The sequence below is a fragment of the Kogia breviceps genome, chromosome 14 (assembly GCF_026419965.1).
Source record: "Kogia breviceps isolate mKogBre1 chromosome 14, mKogBre1 haplotype 1, whole genome shotgun sequence".
NCBI lineage: Eukaryota > Metazoa > Chordata > Mammalia > Artiodactyla > Physeteridae > Kogia > Kogia breviceps.
In genome coordinates, this window is record NC_081323.1 from 23,156,317 (window position 1) to 23,174,423 (window position 18,107).

At 36.9% G+C, this 18,107-nt stretch overlaps 1 protein-coding gene and 1 long non-coding RNA gene across 11 annotated transcripts in view; one reads left to right on the forward strand and one right to left on the reverse strand.

The window, feature by feature from the left end:
• Positions 1-1,040: 1,040 nt before the first annotated feature.
• On the reverse strand, positions 1,041-2,760 carry LOC136792575 (uncharacterized). Its single transcript, XR_010836529.1, has 2 exons — positions 2,489-2,760; positions 1,041-1,180 (listed from the first exon to the last, which is right to left on the reverse strand). It is a non-coding gene; the product is annotated as an uncharacterized lncRNA (long non-coding RNA).
• A 243-nt stretch (positions 2,761-3,003) lies between these two features.
• The window catches only part of RBM39 (RNA binding motif protein 39), a 30,917-nt gene continuing 15,813 nt past the window's right edge, over positions 3,004-18,107 (forward strand). For 2 of the 10 annotated variants that reach the window (XM_067013408.1, XM_067013409.1), the window contains exons 1-7: positions 3,126-3,462; positions 4,084-4,147; positions 5,890-5,939; positions 10,518-10,712; positions 13,488-13,541; positions 15,634-15,751; positions 16,267-16,419. In XM_067013408.1, the coding sequence (XP_066869509.1) occupies positions 4,097-4,147; positions 5,890-5,939; positions 10,518-10,712; positions 13,488-13,541; positions 15,634-15,751; positions 16,267-16,419 (621 nt within the window). In that variant the 5' untranslated portion in view covers positions 3,126-3,462; positions 4,084-4,096. Of the gene's footprint in view, positions 3,463-4,083; positions 4,148-4,434; positions 4,447-5,510; positions 5,641-5,889; positions 5,940-8,346; positions 9,252-10,517; positions 10,713-13,325; positions 13,392-13,487; positions 13,542-15,633; positions 15,752-16,266; positions 16,420-18,107 lie in introns of those variants that run through there. The other 8 variants (XM_067013404.1, XM_067013405.1, XM_067013406.1 and 5 more) reach the window with 6 other exon arrangements.

Here is an 18,107-nt window from a genome sequence, read left to right on the forward strand (position 1 = left end):
AGAATAGTTTGTATGGATCTGTATTTAAATTGTAATGTTTAAGGGAACTTGGCATACTAGAAATTCAAATTTAAAAAATGTGATTGAGTAATTGACTTGAGATTTGTGATTTTAATTGGAAAAGTATGAGACTACATTAGAATACTTTAAGAAGTTTTAAAACTCACCCTATTTGTGATTTTAATTTTTTAGATTTAGGAGAATTGTTTACATACTTGGGAAAGTTTTAAAATACTAAGAAATAATACATCATGTTAAATTGATAAAAGCATACTAAATTTGAGGAAACTTGTCTAACATAAATGGGACTGAGTTTTTGAAGGGAGTTTAGCCCATTCAACTGGAATTCAACTCAATATTAACAGCAAAAGTGAAGATGATTCTAAAATTTTATTTAGTGAGATTCATAAATAAAACACATTTTCTAAGTCAGTCTTAAAGACTCAAGGAAAACTGGATAAAAATGCACTTACTATATAAGTTGAATATTATCTTTTAAAATGCAAGTGTGAAAAACAAAAACAAATAAAAAATAAAATGCAAGTGTGAAAAATAGCATCCCCTGTCCATAAAAATCATGTGGACATTAAAAAACTCACATTAGCAAAATATATTTAATTTTCAGCCAAATTCAATAAGCATAATATGTTACCTCCTTTATCCCTGGTGCTTAGTTATGCTGTGGTCTCCTCTTCATAAGTTTTAAGATAGAATGAGGGCTTCCCTGGTGGCGCAGTGGTTGAGAGTCCGCCTGCTGATGCAGGGGACACAGATTCGTGCCCCGGTCTGGGAAGATCCCACATGCCGCGGAGCGGCTGAGCCCGTGAGCCGTGGCTGCTAAACCTGCGCGTCCGGAGCCTGTGCCCCGCAACGGGAGAGGCCACAACAGTGAAAGGCCCGCGTACCGCAAAAAAAAAAAAAAGATAGAATGATATTCTTGGTTCTGGTGATGATTTAACCCAATGACCTTCACAGCAAATGACTCGAGAACAAAATGATGAAAGGGCAATGAGTCCACGAGCCAGACAGAGCGAGAGACGTTTTGCAAAGAGAATGAAAAGCATATTATGTTTTTAATATTTTCTTTTAAATATATAAAAATACTTTTGTTTTAGAGACTGAGTTTTCCAGCAGGTGTTCCTTGATTGTGTGCTCAATTGCCAGGTTCACTCTGATATTCCTGGAACAGAGAACAAATTAAGGGATATTCAATACTCAAGTGACTTAGAGCTGTTCCTTTCTCTTTTCAAATAAGAAGTCTAGATGTTAAGGTCAAATTCTGTCATGTTCCCAAAGAAAGAAAAAAATTAAGAAGGAGCCACCACCTATGCTTTAATATTGGCATAATTAACAAGTCACAACACTTAAAGGGAAAAGAGAGGCAAAGGCTAGCTTGTCTTCTCTGATACATTATGCGTCAATATAATGTGATTTTCAACATTTAAAAAATGAAGGGACTTTCCTGGTGGCGCAATGGATAAGACTCTATGCTCCCAATGCAGGGGGCTCGGGTTTGATCTCTGGCCCAGGAACTAGATCCCACATGCATGCCGTAACTAAGGAGCCCACGTGCCTCAACTAAGAAGCCGGCAAGCCGCAACTAAGCAGCCCGCCTGTCGCAACTAAGACCCGATGCAACCAAATAAATAAATATTTTAAAAAATACAATAAAAAATGAAAAGAGGATCTGAGTTTTCAGGAAAAGAAGTTAAGGGACTATTACTAATTATGCAAAATCTATTAACCCTCTAAAAGAAACACCTGAGTGGAAAGTTAATCCGAAATGGAAAGCCTCTCTATATTTTCCTGTAAATAATTTTGTTTAGAAATAACAGAAGTAAACTGTTTTGAGGATTAAATATTTGCCAGGCATTTTACAGCTATTATCTCATTCAATCCTCACTATACTCTATTAGGCTTTCAGCATTTTCATTTATTTATTACACGTCCACCTGGCTGGATGTGTGGCTTAGCGCTGAGAATTCACTAGTGAGCATTATCGGCCTATGTCAGGATCAAGAAGTTAAGTAATTATACTATACTCTTCACAAGAGGAAAGGGAGGGTAGGCTCTGAGAGGTTAATTTACTTGCCCAAGGTCAAACAGTGCTGAAGCAGGTACAAACTCATTTCAAATCTTTGCCCTCAATCATTAAGCTGTCAACAGACTTCAAGATTTTCTCCCTCAAGATTTTTTGCTTTTAAGTTATCTTTCCAAATTTTTTCAAGCATTTTTATCTTAGAGTTAAAAGTCTTATAGTCAATGATCTCTCTGCCCTCCGCTCTTTTTCACCGTGTAGACCAAAGAACAAGCGGTGAATGTACACTCTAACCGCCAGGCATCTGGGCGACTTCAGAGGCGAGGAGCCAAGTTCCAGGGGGATGGGGGACATTTTTGAAAAAACAATAGCAACCCCAACACAAGGCCAGACTATAAATTCGAGGGTCACAAAGCTGGTCCACTGCCAAGAGAAGCGGTGTTTTTTCACCTTCTCTTTGCCTTTTTCCACTACTTCCAAGGTTGTTTTGAAGCTCGACAGTCGCCGCAGTGCCTAGTCCACTTGGCTCCACAAGGCCGAGAAATCTAATTTTTTTATGCTACACCCTTAGCCCCCTACGCCTGTACGTCTCTTTTCGACTTCTCTCTCACATGCTTTTCACTCCATCTTCACCCCGGCGGATAATCTATATATGAGCGTTTCCGTTTTTGTCTATCGCCATATGTACTAGGTAGCTTTATGGCGACCTTGACAGACATCTAGGTGGGAAGCTGCGGGAGGGCGGGGAGAGCCGTCAGCGCTGAGGGAGAAACCTTCTGATAGCCGTTGGGAGGTGCCAGGAGGGGGCGGTGACCATCACGTTCCACTCAGCGGTGAGTTTTCTAGAATATTGACAGGAAGCGTACCAACTGTCTTTGCGCAAGCAACTTGCGCTATCTCGCGAGACGTGGATGCCAATCTGGAGGGGGGAGTCAAAAGCGGCTCTCTGGGTGGGGGATGGGAATATCCGTGGCGCAATCATTGCGCGAGATTAGGCCACAGTCGCTGGGCCCTATGCCTAGATCTCGCGATATTTCCACTGCTCCGGACTGAAGCTAAGAGCAGCTTCTCGCGAGAGCCCGTGCTGAGGGCTCTGTGAGGCCCCGTGTGTTTGTGTGTGTGTATGTGTGTTGGTGAATGTGAGTACAGGGAAGCCGCGGCCGCCATTTCAGAGAGCTTGCAGACGCTGTCGCAGGGGTGGATCCTCCGCTGCCGAAGCCGCCGTCCTGAACTCCCGCGCGGGCTCTTCTAATCCCATTGTTTCTTTTAGATTCGCTTGGGCCTATCCGCCCTCGGAGCCCGAAATTCGGGCTGGGTGGTACTGCGGCCTGGGCCTAGCGGCTTAACAGTAGCAACAGCGGCGGCAGTAGCAACCCCCCTCTTTCCGAATACGAGCACCGCAGGGGCCCCGAAAGCCCGCACAGGTAAGGAGGCGTCGCGGACCCCCGTATTTGCAGGGCTTTTCTGAGGTGTGGTTCTTTGATGGGTTGAGGGGCACTCCTTAGGCGGTCTTAAGCGACGGGGTTGGGGGGGGCAGGTTTTCGGGAAATAGGCTTCATTTCGAAGACCGCGCCCTTCTTTTCCGGTCGGGTAGATTTCAGGGTTTTCGGGGGACAGGGGCTCCAGAGAGGCCTCGGGCAGATGGCGATCTGTCCCTTCGAGGCCTGGGACGACCGCGACCTCCCAACATGGCGCCAGCCGAATGCTGCCTTGGCACCGAACTCCTCCCAACCGAGGGAGTTTCCCTTTGCCCCTAAAATGGCAGCGCGGGTTTTTGCGCGGAAGGAGGCGCTTTCGATCGATGCTCTCGGGTTGTTTTTTGAGGCATTAAGGGCTTTGTAAAAATCGGATACTTAATCTGCTTTGGCGTGTTCGGTCTTGGGGACATTTCAGGTTTAATTGTCAAGCCTACTAAAGTGCGTCGTCCCACCTTAGTCGTTTTGTGGGGTGTCTCTGAAGTTTTGGAATATGTCCGGTAAGAAGGAAATTTAGCAAAATTTAAAATTGTTTACGCACTGAATGTTTCATTCTTATTCTTTACCTAGGCGTTCAGAGAAAATGGCAGACGATATTGATATTGAAGCAATGCTTGAGGCTCCCTACAAGAAGGTGAGAAAAAACAAGTCGGTGAGGTTTATCTATTTCTTAATTTAGCATTATTCACGAAACTACTGCTGAAATGTAAACTAACCTCCCCGGAGCCCTCTTGATTTATCTTATCAGAGATGCATTAAGTGTAACTTACAAAAGTAAATATATGCTATTGATGTAATAATATTGTGCAGTAGTTTCACTTCAGCGTGATGAATAAATGCCCATCTATCTCTCTTTGTAGACTTGCCTAACGATATCTCACCTCTACTCCCATGAATTCACCTTTGATTCCAGTGTGAACTGTCAATCATAAGGTAGTAATTGAGTGACTTATCGCTGTACCGTGGTCCCCTAGGTAAAATGACTCAACTAAGAATTACCAGCTCCAGTTTGGTATAGCAAAAAGGTGAATGTAGTGGTTTGGGAAAGCAGCAGGGGTCCAAGAATAACACAGCATAACCAGTCTGTGGCAAGCAAATCTTTAAATAAGACAAGTCTTACAAGAAGAAATGGGTGAGATTTAAAAATTTATCCTATACATAAGACTGGTAGTAGTCAATCTTAAAACAGGCAGGTGATGATCTGCTCAGTTAAAAATTACTAAAATTCTTGGATCCCTGAATAAAAAAAATTCTTAAAGCAAAAGAGGCAATATCACAACTTGAGTCACTTGATGACTGTTTAACTGTTCTCCATATTTTATTTTTAATTAGTCCCTGCCATAATATTTCACACAAAAAAACTACAAAGGAGTTATTTTGACTAATAATACAGTCTTTGACCCATTTCAGTATCACAGTAAAAGTGTCTTTTCATTCTTTCACCAGTTGGTGGTGAAAATAGCAGTATGCATGCATTATCACTTATGTCACAAACTGTAAGCTTTGTAAGTTAGCACTTATACTCCTATAACTGATGTGATCAAACTTTAAAGTAAACATTGCGCTAAACCTTTTAAAAATAATACATTTGTTTTGGAGTGTATAGCTCGACCATGTGGTACCAATTTGGATGAATTCTTTAAAGCTTTGAATAGTGTATGTAGTTTTGTAATGCTTAGACTCTTGAAGCGCTACTTTCTATTTTAATGTTAAGATTCTGTCTTAGTTTAACATGGATGTAATTCCATGTAAACAGGTATGGAAATAGGACTGGTCGATTATTAATTGACTTTCTTGGGTTCTTGGGAGTCAACATTACTAAAGCAGTGTGAATCCCTGTTTGCTTCAGGGCGAGATGTGTGACAGAGGTGGCATCAAGCTCTTACAGTCCCAACCCTCCAACGGAAATGGGCGAAGATCTCAGGAATGGCATCGGTCACAGGAAATCGATAGTGGCTGGCTGCTAGCATGGCCACATGGGGCTTAGGCAGAAATAGACCCATGGTACTGACCAAAGGGGCCATAGCACATGGAATAAAACTCAAAACAGGACTTCATTCATGTTTTATAGAAATTCTATTTAACCACTGCAACACTGTAAATCTGGATAACTTACTATCTAACTATGTAAGAAAATAAAATTTAACGTGTTAATATGCATTTTTATTTTTGTATCTTGATGACTTAATATGTAAGCAACAAAGTGGTTAAACACATACCCATCTAAATTTTTTTATAGCCTTCCATGTTAAACTATAAATAAATAATTAGTTTTAAAATTGTTTTGTATTTTCTTATTCCTATTCCCTTTACCCTTTGACAACTTGAAATGTTACCACTTCGTCCTCATGATGTTCTTCTATCAACCCTGCTTAGGATGAGAACAAGTTGAGCAGTGCCAACGGCCATGAAGAACGTAGCAAAAAGTAAGTTTTAAGAAGGGACCTGGGTTGGGGGGAGCTATATGTGATTGAGACTTTAAGTTGTATTCCTGTGGCTAAAGCATCAAACCCAAGGTTCTCTCCTGAAGGGTTTCTTTGCCTTTTTTAGAAGAGTAGGTTCTTTACCTTCTGGGATGAGACACTATTTGAGGATGTAAAACTATGGACTCTTTCCGTAATTTCAGGAATTGGTGTCAGGGACTTTTTGGACACCTTGCCCTCCAAGTCCATCCATGACAATCTGGATCAGAGTTCTAGTGTTAGAACTTGTCTTTTGTCTTAAATTTATTAACTTTGGCTTAATATTATTTGATGTTATCAATAAAACTATTATATCCACTGAAGATGGTTAGAAAGAAGAAGGTAATAACCAGGCTGTGGAGAAGTATTGTTTGCCCTGAATTACTGAAGGAGTCAGAGCTGTGAATTATTTATGCTCCTTGATGCTCCTAAAGGTTCTTTTTGTAGTAATGTTACAGCACACTTAAGTACTTCTTAATGTTTCTCTTACATGGCTTTCATCCTCTTAAGCATTTTAAACTCTGATAGACTTAATAGTGAAAATGGAGTTTCCAAAAACTCTGAATATTTATGCGTGTCATTTGGGTTAAAGAAGTAACTCTTAATAGGAACTCTGATACAGACTAGTACAGAGTATAGTATACAAGAAGTCTAAATAGATGCACTTTATAAAATTTGATCCTGTTCTTGGACTTTTCCTTCAGCTCTAAAATCATTGAGTCTTAACATCACATGGTCTGTATTATAAGCATTAAGATGTTTTATTAGCCTTCGTGATGTCATATTCAAACGTTCTGTCATGTTTGTGACCCCATGATACATAATGAAAAATGATGTAGAATAAGCCACTTATTTGGTTCTTCTTGGCGCTTTCTTCTAAGAGCTCTAAGTGCTTTATAATATACTACATCAACATTCTCACAAGTTTGTAAGGTAGGTTAATATAATTTCATAAAATAGATGAGGACATAGACTGGATTGTCCAGGTTTTGCTACACCGGTATTCTTACCCCTAGAATACTGTAGTAATGGATCATAATGATATAATTTGTAGGACATATATATTTTTTCTGTTTGGGTGGGAGTCTGTTATAGTTCCTCACTAATCACGTTAAGGGTATTGGGTTGGGTTTAGTCTTGAATTGTTATAATTTGAAGCAGTCAACCAATCTTTGCGTGGTGTAATGTCCTCTGATTTTAGACCTTTTACCAAAGTAAGTTTCCTAATTAATCATTGTGATTTGCAATTCTGTAATCAAAAGAAAACCCAGGAATGGGTAACCATATAAATTGAAATTACCCAATCTCTAGATATCAGGCCAAGTGGATGGATAAAGATCTCACTCTAAGTGCCAAAAGAATGAGGACCTACACTATAGGGCACATACCTTCTTTGTTGTACCATTCTTACATGTCATTCCTTGCTACTAATACCATCTCCAGTTTATATTTGTTAGTCATGCTACAGCTAAGCTCATTAAGACTACCAGTCTTTTACAAGGAAATTAGCATCAAGTCCCAAGTCCAATGGGACTAAATAGGAGAACGGACAATTTAATTGGCCATAGGATTCTTTGTTTAAGGGAAGAACCTTTTCAGAACTTAAGCTATTATCTAGTTTCTTTTGAAATGTACAAATTATTTCTGTCAGACTTCTCATTCTCCTCATTCTCAAAGTTGATTAAATAAATGACTCCCTTGGTCAGTCAGTAACTTCACCCATTTTTTTTCTGAAGGGAATTAGTCATTCAAATTAATTTGAAAGTTAGCTAGAAAAAATTTTTTGTATTTAGGGATAAATTATAAAACAAACAATGTTCTTGTGTATTAGTTTTTAGTATAAATTAGGTCTCTTAACCAAAGGAACGTGCCATGTGCATTTTCCATCCTAAAACTTCATTGTTTTTAAAAAGCCATTGAGTATTGGGATGTAGTTTCAGGGTAGTAAGAAAATGCACATTATGAGAAATTGAGAGTTGACTGACTAGTAAATGTTTTCTTTTAAACAATAGTAATTCTCATTACATACACTCAATTGATTACAGGTAATAGTAAAAGGAACTAAGTTTAATATTAATGCAAATTGGTTGTCTATTAGCTTTCTTTCTGAAAAACTATACCCCTGAGCTTGGCAAGACCTCAAAGTATGCCTTTTTAAGTACCTGAGCTTGCCTTCATGGGAGTATTATTTGTTAGTATAACCAGTTTTGCAAAGTCTCAACCAGCATCCATTCAGTTAAGCTCTTGGAATTTCTCAAAAAAGGATAAAAAACAATAAATGACACAGTTGAAATATATTGGCTACTGTGGTGTGGATTATCTATAAATTTTGGAATAAATGACTTTTCTATTTTTTTTTCTTATTTTCCAGAGTACTTTGCATTTAAAATTTAGATCTTCTTACATGGAAGAGGTCAAATCCAGTTATAGCAAAACACCTTTACAGCAGAGGCCATATAACCAAAAAGTCCAAAGGCCCAGCCCAGTGGACGATTTACTTCAATGATGTTCAGTACAAAATTCCACTGCCACTAAAGACTTTGGAAAGTCCCTTTTAAGTTGTAACAGGATTTGACTATTAGTGTGGATTTTGATAACCCTTCTTTAGTTAACTTAATAAATGTTCTTTGAAGCTTCATCTTGTTATAGAGAAGTACACTGCTTTCTTGCACCCTTAAATTTTTGTCTGGGCTTTATAAAGAGGATTATATTTCTGAATGTCTTAGTATGTTGCTGTCTTTTTACCTGTCTGGGGTTGCCTTCAGATGTGGGTGGGGACTCATTTATAAAAAGTCCTAGGAAGACCTTAAGTTGAAATTAGCTCTCCAATTTTCGAGTCCTTTCCTTTGGCGCAATAAATTTTGGGCCTAAAAAGAGGTAATTTGGGAGGTTGGCTGCCTCTCTGCAATGGACCATTTATGAGTAGAGCAAAACTTTATTTGTCCTTTTTGTGGGGGATGGAGTTTTTACTTTGTCCCCTAATTGATAATATTTAGGATTTTTGATTATAGCTATTTCAGATAATTCTTTAGTCTAAGAGACAGTTTCAGGTTTTTAGGCAACAAAGTTGGAATGTTATCTGTTGCCCTTCTGGGCATTGCTTTGATGACGTCTGTATAAGTAATGAGTGTAGCCTAATTTTCTGTCATGTGCTACTTAGCATATACATTTCTGACAGTCAGGTGGATTATCTTGAAATTTTAGACAAAGTTTCTGCCTCCTTGGAAAGCTCTACATCTCCTTGTGATTGGAGTGTGGGTTTCAAGATTCCAGAAGGTGGGTGTCTTCATTTTCTATTTTCAATGCACTCTAAGATGACCTGCTTACAGGTTCTCTGAGGCAGACTTCAATTGCTCTTGTGCTAACTGCTTTGATAAGGACTAAACAGTTAATTCAATTTCCAAATGATGTAGTTGTCAAAATGTTTCATAATCTTTTAGCCACTACAAAATGACATTTAAGTGGATAAGTTTAATTTGAAATGTCATTCAATTTATATTGAAATATCTGAAGGCACCTCTAAAATTTGGGTGATGACAGAGGTACAGATTATAAAAATTATGGAATGAGTGGGTGGTATGCTGTGAGGAATACAGAAATGAAGAGGAAGATACACGACTGACTGGCTTTTTTACCTTTCAGAGCTTGAGAATTTATAAAGATTTATAAAGGTGTTGATTCTTCCTTTTGGTTGTACCCCACAGGCTTGTATAAACTGGCATAAAAATGGCATATTTCAATATCTGGTATACTCATTGTAACTTGAAAAAGAAAGTATCTGAAGTGGTCATTGAAGTCTAGGAGTGTCAGATTGCATTTTACTGCATTAGTTTTATTGTCCTTTGTCATTATTTGTAATAATTTTGCCCATAAAAACCGAAATAGTGATGCCTGTATGGCCCTTTGAAAGTATATAATATTCATATGTGCAAATTGGGTCAAAATTGGTTTACTTAAGAGAAATTAGTGTATTTAATGGCAACGTTTTTATATGATCCAACACTAATACTTAATGTAGTATTCTCGTAACTTTGATTTTATTACTGTATGTTTTGGATTACAATTATACTTAGTTGGCCAGATATGATAGACTTTATTTAAAAGTTCACCGGGCTTCCATGGTACTCCAGTGGTTGGGACTCTGCTCCCACTGTAGGGGGCATGGGGTTCGATCCCTGGTCAGGGTAAGATATAGCCTGCATGCTGTGCAGCATGGCCAAAAAAAAAAAAACATGTAAAAGTTCAGGTTTTGATTTATACCTACCAATAAGTCCTCTCCTTGTTAAAGCTCTAGCTGACTCTCAAGAAAGATCATTATAGTCCCTCTCACTCAAATGATTCATTGTCAACTGGCTGCTGATTTTCAGTAGTAGAAGGCAAAGGTGGGGTGTTGTTTGCCTTACCTAGGAATTATTTTTCCATAAGTGATGATTAATATCATTGTATGATAGTAAAAATAGCAAAATATATCTGACCATAAAAGGAAGTATATTTTTGCAGATTCTTAAATCAGCAAGATAATTGTGACTTTTTTCTTCTCAGGAGGAAAAAAAGCAAGAGCAGAAGTCGTAGTCATGAACGAAAAAGAAGCAAAAGTAAGGAACGGAAGCGAAGTAGAGATAGAGAAAGGAAAAAGAGCAAAAGCCGTGAAAGGAAGCGAAGTAGAAGCAAAGAAAGGAGACGGAGCCGTTCAAGAAGTCGAGATCGCAGATTCAGAGGCCGCTACAGAAGTCCTTAGTATGTAACTATACTTATGATAATATTGGTTTGAGAGATTTTTCTGGGTATCCAGATGGCAGTGTAACTGGAGTGACTTGAATTGTGGAATTTTATTTTTCAATATGATCAGTTAAAAAGTATTAAATAAGGATTTTGGCATTGAAAAGTTCAGTAGAAATGCAGTGTGTGGACAGATACATAAGTTTGTTTTACTAGGCATGCAGAACATTTTCTGTTACTCCATCTAAAAATATTATTACTGTGTGCCAATTCAAACTAAAGCACTAAAGTGCTTTTTAAAAAAGATTTGATATTGTAGTGCCAAATACATGAAAGCTTAAAGGTTTGTGAGTTATCACAGTATCCTTTACTGAACATAAAATTATTTAAAATTTTAAAGCTCATATGGATACAAATTGCAAAATATATGTTAGTCAGTCAAAAATATAGTTAACAATCTTGTCTGTGTGGCTGTTTTCAGCTGAAATGACAGACCAGTTGTGAATTTAGTGCATGCTTCTTGATAATGATCACACATCTTTGTATTTAAGGTGTTTTAATAGTAAGAACGCACTAAAACTGCTTTTGAAGGTTGAATCACTGGAAATTCTGATGTGGTTAAACATGTTGGAAATGTTTCATTAATAGTAATTTTTAAAAAGCTAAAATGTATTAATGACTTTGGAAGGAGCCTTCTTGCAACTCTTTAAGCAGTTCAGTCTAACAATCCCTAGTGATTTATGATGTTCCTTCCTGTTAGTGAATATACTGTTGTAAACTGTGGGGTATGTTAAAATTAACAGTTTTAACGTTAAAACTTGAATGGTTTAAGATTGAATTCAAAGACAACAGTCCTGAATCAGAGCCTTGGCTCTTTAAATTGGTTAAACGTTCTAAGAAACATTCTTAAGCTTTAGTTTTCTCATCTTTTTTAAGAAGGAGGTAACCACTGACAGGGTATTGAGTCTTGAATGAGAAGAGAATGTAAATTCGAGCACCCACAATACTGCTATTGATGAAATGTTTTGGTATTATTTGAAGCCAATAAAGTTAGTAATACTTGGAGTTCTGATTCAGGTTTTTCAATAAAAGGGATTCCACTCCTTGTCCTCTAAGGTCCTCTTAGCTGATTATTTTATAAACTTTTTAACAGCTTAAAAAGGACCACAATGTTATTTTAAGTCTGAGTGCTTTATTAGAAAATACTTTGCTTTTTGTCCAATTTATCAAAATTTACTGCATTCTTCTTTACCAGAATGAACTAAATAGGGGGGAAGGATTACTTTAATAAATTCTAAATACTATTATCTCATCAGTGATGAATACTTGAAGTCAGCCTGTGATTCTGGTCTGACTAAAACTCACTTGGTTCTTATGTTTGGTTTCAGGTGATTTTTAACTACGAAGGCAGTAACTGAAACTTTTGTAATTGAAGGGGAAAGACAATAGCTTATAGACTTTTCTTACTTATCCAGTAAATATGTATTCTTAATGATCACTTTCAGTGTGCTTTTGCAAAGGACCCATTTAGTACAATTTTATTTGGAACTGCTTGGGTGTTAAATGTGCATGTAGAGTCCATGAAAACAAATCCAAATGTGGATTGAAGACCACCATATATTTTCATTTGCTACCCATCTGGTAAAGGATAGCAGGATGAGCACTAAGGGACATCTGATCTGACCTTTTAACTTAGTTTGGTCTTTCAAAATAAAAGGGCCATAAACTACTGGGCCTTTTTAGAATATTCTAGGCTACAGAATAAAGCTTTTTAAAAAGTTAATTTTGTGATCTTTTTCGAAAACACTCCTTTAATATGTCAAGTCCCGAAAAAAGAATTTTCCTGAGGGATTGATGAACTTCTTCACATCTTCACTATGGACTGTTTTGTCGAAAAAACTGAATTGTATGACATGCTACATATGCTTATATGCAGTCTTGGAGACTTATGTTAAATGAAAAAGTTGGAGTTTCATGATTATGGAAAGAATTAGTTCCTTTATTTTTCAAAAGAAATTCCTCAAGGGAATTCCTGGCGGTCCAGTGGTTAGGACTCTGCGCTTTCACTGCCTGGGGCCTGGGTTCGATCCCTGGTTGAGGAACTAAGATCACACAAGCCACGCCGTGTGGCCTGAAAAAAAAAAGTTCCTCAGACAAGAAAGACGCACCTGAATATCGTATATGTATGTATATATGAGCACATGTGTATACGTTAGGGGAAGGATCTGCAAAGATGCACACCAAATTGTTAATTATAGTTAGTCCTGGTGTGAGGGAAGTTCAGGATAATTTTCACTTTGTGTCTGTTTTTTTTTTCCCCTAAATCTCAGGAATGTATTCATAAATATGTAGTTAAAGAGAACTAGACTGAAAATTGAGCATCTTCAGATAATTAAAAATTTTGAGGCTGTAACCTTTGGTCTTGGCACCTCTCAGTGGTCCAGGATGGATAACTGTAAGAGCAGTTTGCCTGGGATAGAGTTGAGAAGAAAAAGTCTCTTTATTTCCTCTTCATAATTGAGGTGGAAAGCAAGCAGCCTAAACAATGTTAAACTTGCTGGAGAGCGCATGAACGCGATCTTAGCAAGACCCTAACCCTGTAACTAGTGTAATTTTGTGTTTCCTTTTTAGCTCCGGACCAAAATTTAACAGTGCCATCCGAGGAAAGATTGGGTTGCCTCATAGCATCAAATTAAGGTTTTTAAACATACTTCTGAATTGTTTAAATTGTTTTTCAAGGAACTAATGTGGTGTACTTGTTTGGGTAACTTTTGAAACTTTTTAACTTTGCAGCAGACGACGCTCCCGAAGCAAAAGTCCATTCAGAAAAGACAAGAGCCCAGTGAGGTAACTGCTGTCCCTATTTCCTTTGTTTTGTACTTTTAGCTTTTATAAAGTTTTTACAATTTATGCTATGCCAAATTTAATGACTACGGTAATTTGGATCATATTAAATCTTGATTCGTTTTGCAATTCCAGTATTATTAATTTTTAAAAGATTTATGTATTTATTTATTTTTGACTGAGTTGAGTCTTCGTTGCTGCACGCGGGCTTTCTCTAGTCGCAGCGAGCGGGGGCTATTCTTCGTTGTGGTGCGCGGGCTTCTCATCACGGTGGCCTATCGTGGAGCATGGCCTCTAGGCGCGTGCGAGGGCTTCAGTAGTTGTGGCGCACGGGCTTAGTTGCTCTGCGGCATGTGGGATCTTCCTGGACCAGGGATCGAACCCATGTCCCCTGCATTGGCAGGCGGATTCTTAACCACTGCGCCACCAGGGAAGTCTAATCCTAGTATGATTAATGTGAATTTCTAAGTTTTCAATAACTTGCATGTGAGAAGAAAAGAGCAGAAATTACCACTTTAATGTGTAGATGTTACATGTGCTTTAATTTCCCTTTTATAGTAGCTAAAATTTTTTAATGGTAGCTGTAGAAAACTTTAGAATTGACTCACCTTTGGAGTTAATAAATTTTAAGTTATTGAAATAACTTGTGGGAAAGTAGTTGAAATAGTCATGAGTTTTATCATTTGGCTCCCTTACTTGAGAAGAGTATTTAATTTCCAAAATCGTAACCGAATTGACTTTTGAAGTAGTAATATTATGTTTTTGAGTGTTTCTTTGAGGTATTTTCTTCTTAAAAAAAGATAAAACTTATCTATCCAGTCTACCATTTTGGTTCAAGGAACGTTTTGTTAGCATGATAGCATTGTTTTTTACTGATGTTCTGGCTTCCCTTAAAAGGTACCTTTTAACTTTTGAGTCTGTCTTCTTGTTTGATGTATTCTAATCCTAGGATTTTAGTGATAGCCTTTATGTTCTTAAAGGCTCTCTTTGTAACAGATACTGAGTTTTTATTTAATATTTAGTTTTCTTTCATGGGAAATCTCCCGTTTAGTTCTCATTCTTCGGATATAGTCAGCTTTGTACCTCTGTTTTACGGTAATAGGTTTAAAATTACTTGCAGATTTCTCAAAGGGATGTAACGTGAGTTTCGTAAAGTTCTTCTGGAGAATGTCCAGAACATGGTTAAGAAAGAGCATGTTTATGCTTAACGTTTTTAAGGATTTACTTAGAACCTTAATCTTAGTAGAATTATTTATAATAATGTCAGTAGACATTGTTATTTTTCCTTGACATTCGTTAAGTTAAATTTATCTATTGTGCTCTTTTACTTTTCTCACATATTTGGGCACTTTTAGTTTCCTCTGTAAATTTAGAAGTGTACACCATCTATTTGTAAGCATGAGTAAATTAAATCCCACTATTGTTATTTGTCTAGATAATCTCTTGCTTTTCATTTTTGACTTAATTGTTACTGTCTCTGTATTCTATAACCGTCAAGAAGTATTTTTTCGGGTATTCAATTTGTAGAGTCTTAGTAAGACTGATCTAATTCTGATAAACAACTGCCTCAGTATTCCATGTATCTGTCTCAGTTTGTGAAAAAAAATTCTTAAGAGTCAAATAGTTTTCATCATTTGAGGTTTTACTCACAAGTTTGTCATTTGTGATTATGAAACTTAATTTTATTTTATGATTTCCTTTTGGGGAAACATCCTTTCTACTAATTTGGACCAGTCCAACATTAGTGTGGACTCGGGTTATTACTTGTGACTGTCATTAAACTCTCAGGCTTCTGATTGGCCCTTTATTATCCTGGAGAGAGTACCATTTGTAAGATTGAGAGGCCAGTGGACTTTGGTCCTGATAATGTAAGATACTATGAGAAGAAACATTTAGAAATTGTCGTTATATTGAAGACATTGAGTCACATTGAATTATTTTATGGACATTTTATATACATCATAGTTAAAATGGGCTTGGCAGTAGTGACAAACTGGTTTCAGGAAAGTTTATTCTGTTTACTGAAAATGTCCATTAAAAGTTATCTTAAAAGAATAAGTTATAAAGTTAATTCTATATTCTTTACCCCTGTTAGGGAGCCTATTGATAATCTGACTCCTGAGGAAAGAGATGCAAGGACCGTTTTCTGCATGCAGCTGGCAGCAAGAATTCGGCCAAGAGATTTGGAAGAGTTTTTCTCCACAGTAGGAAAGGTAATCTAAGCCTATTTACAGAGCTAATTTAAGTAGAAACTGCAAACAACGTTTTAGTAATTGTCAGTGTGACAGATAAAATGAGAAAACATTTTTTTGTTTGGTGGAGTTTAGTTAGGGAATTTTTAAAAAAATATTTATTTGGCTGCATTGGGTCTTAATTGCGGCATGCAAACTCTTAGTTGCGGCATGCAAATCTTAGTTGCAGCATGTGGGATCTAGTTCCCTGACCAGGGATTGAACCCGGCCCCCTGCATTGGGAGTGGAGAGTCTTAGCCACTGGACGAAGTCCAGGGAATTTATTTTTGATACCATTTCTTTTTGCCTCACTTGGAAGTTAATAGTGTTGGAATTGATGTATGTTGATAAATGAATTGGGCCTACAAATTTACCTATTTAAAAACTTTTTAATGGCTTGCTTTGTAATATCATTAATTTGCCTCTTGTCTTTTGAAATTATTATACTTACTGTGAATGGTTGCACAAACAGAACCTAAACTGTGTTTTCTTTTTAGGTTCGAGATGTGAGGATGATTTCTGATAGAAATTCAAGACGTTCCAAAGGAATTGCTTATGTGGAGTTTGTCGATGTTAGCTCAGTGCCTCTAGCAATAGGATTAACTGGCCAGCGGGTTTTAGGAGTGCCAATCATAGTACAGGCGTCACAGGTAACTTTTTTCTTGGTTAAGAATTTGATCATTGGTAGTGTTAGAAACCTGCTGTTGCTTAGTGTTGTGTTGTAATGTCTTGAGCCTTAGACAATCACCACTTCCTACCATAAGTCAGATGTTCTCAGGGTAGTTTTTTAAAAAAAATTTGCCTTGATTTCTTTGATAATTGTGTATTCTTAATAACATCCTATTCCATTTTAATGTAAGTTGTAAATACCTATTTCATGAAAAAGACTTGAGAACTTGTTCTAGAATTTTACTAATTTGTGATAACTTCTTATTTGGGGATAGAAGCATCTAAGAACATGTTTTCCCCTTCCTGTCTTTTAAATGGAATGATTTTGACATTTTTAGTAAGTTTAATATTTTCACTGTTTTAAAATACATAGTTGTGAAAGATTTTATATAATGTTAAGAATAGTTTGAACAACTAGCTATTCTAGCATTTCTTGAAAGTAAGATGTTTCAGACTAATTTGGAGAAAGTTTTTTTGTTTAAGATAATCCAAGTTATGATTTAATTCCTCTTTGCTGATGCTCCACAATAAATGAGTGTTGTCTTTGTAAAAATGAAATTAGTGTTAATATTTTAGTTCATTTATGTATAGAAAAGTTGGGATATATCTATTGAGTATATTAACGTGAAAGTATTTTTTGGATTTTTCATCAGTACCTTTTTGTACTAAGAAACAAGTTGATTTCTGTGACTACCTGATAACTTAGATTTTTTAAATCAAGAATATAGGATTTAGAGAATTTTTTTTTTGGCCTTGATGAGCGGCTTGTGGGATCTTAGTTCCGCCATGAGGGGTTTGAACCGGGCCATGGCAGTGGCAAAAGCGCCGAGTTCTAACCATTGGACCGCCAGGGAATTCCTAAGGATTTAAAGAATATTTTTTGAGCGATACAAAATAACAATAGTTCTGTTCATTCCTTTTCAAACTCCTGAAACAGATACTCCTCATAACTCCTGAGAAATCTGGTTACTCATCAAGCTTTTACATCATTTTATAGTTAGGCACAAAATTTGTAATCAGATCTTAAGTGAAATTCCAGTTTCACTGTTAAGCTGTAACTGTGGTCAGATTACTACCTTCTATCTCTAAAAGATGATAGTAGGTCCTACATAGTGTTTTAGAAATATGTAATATTGGGTATTTATCATTTGATTATATGTCACAATAAGAAAATAATTGTTAGGAAGCAGGCTGGGGGGAATCATTGCTCAATTCATTTCCTGTGATGGAGGACAAACCTAATAGTGTGTACGTTGGCCTGGCAAAGGGCTCAGAAGAATCACATTGATAAATAAGATTTTGAATTCATTTAACTTTAACTTCCTATTATGCCCCAGTTTGTTAAAATAAAGGAGTTTGTGTTAGAATATAAATTGATAACTATTGCCTTTGAGAAGTACTTGGTATGGGAAAAAATGACTGCTGAACTGAATGGTTTACTTGGTTTGATTTATATTGACGTAAGTCCTTTTAAGATGGACAGCCAGTTGGTGTACTGTACGTTGAGTAACAGTGATATTGAGAGCACATGAATAATGAGTGTATTTAACACTTCCAGGAGATAATCTTATATTTCCACATTTGGCATATGTTACCAGGATGCTGCTTTAGATTGGCATGATGTAGGTTTTTTTTTTAATTTTAAAAAAATTTTATTATTTATTTTTGG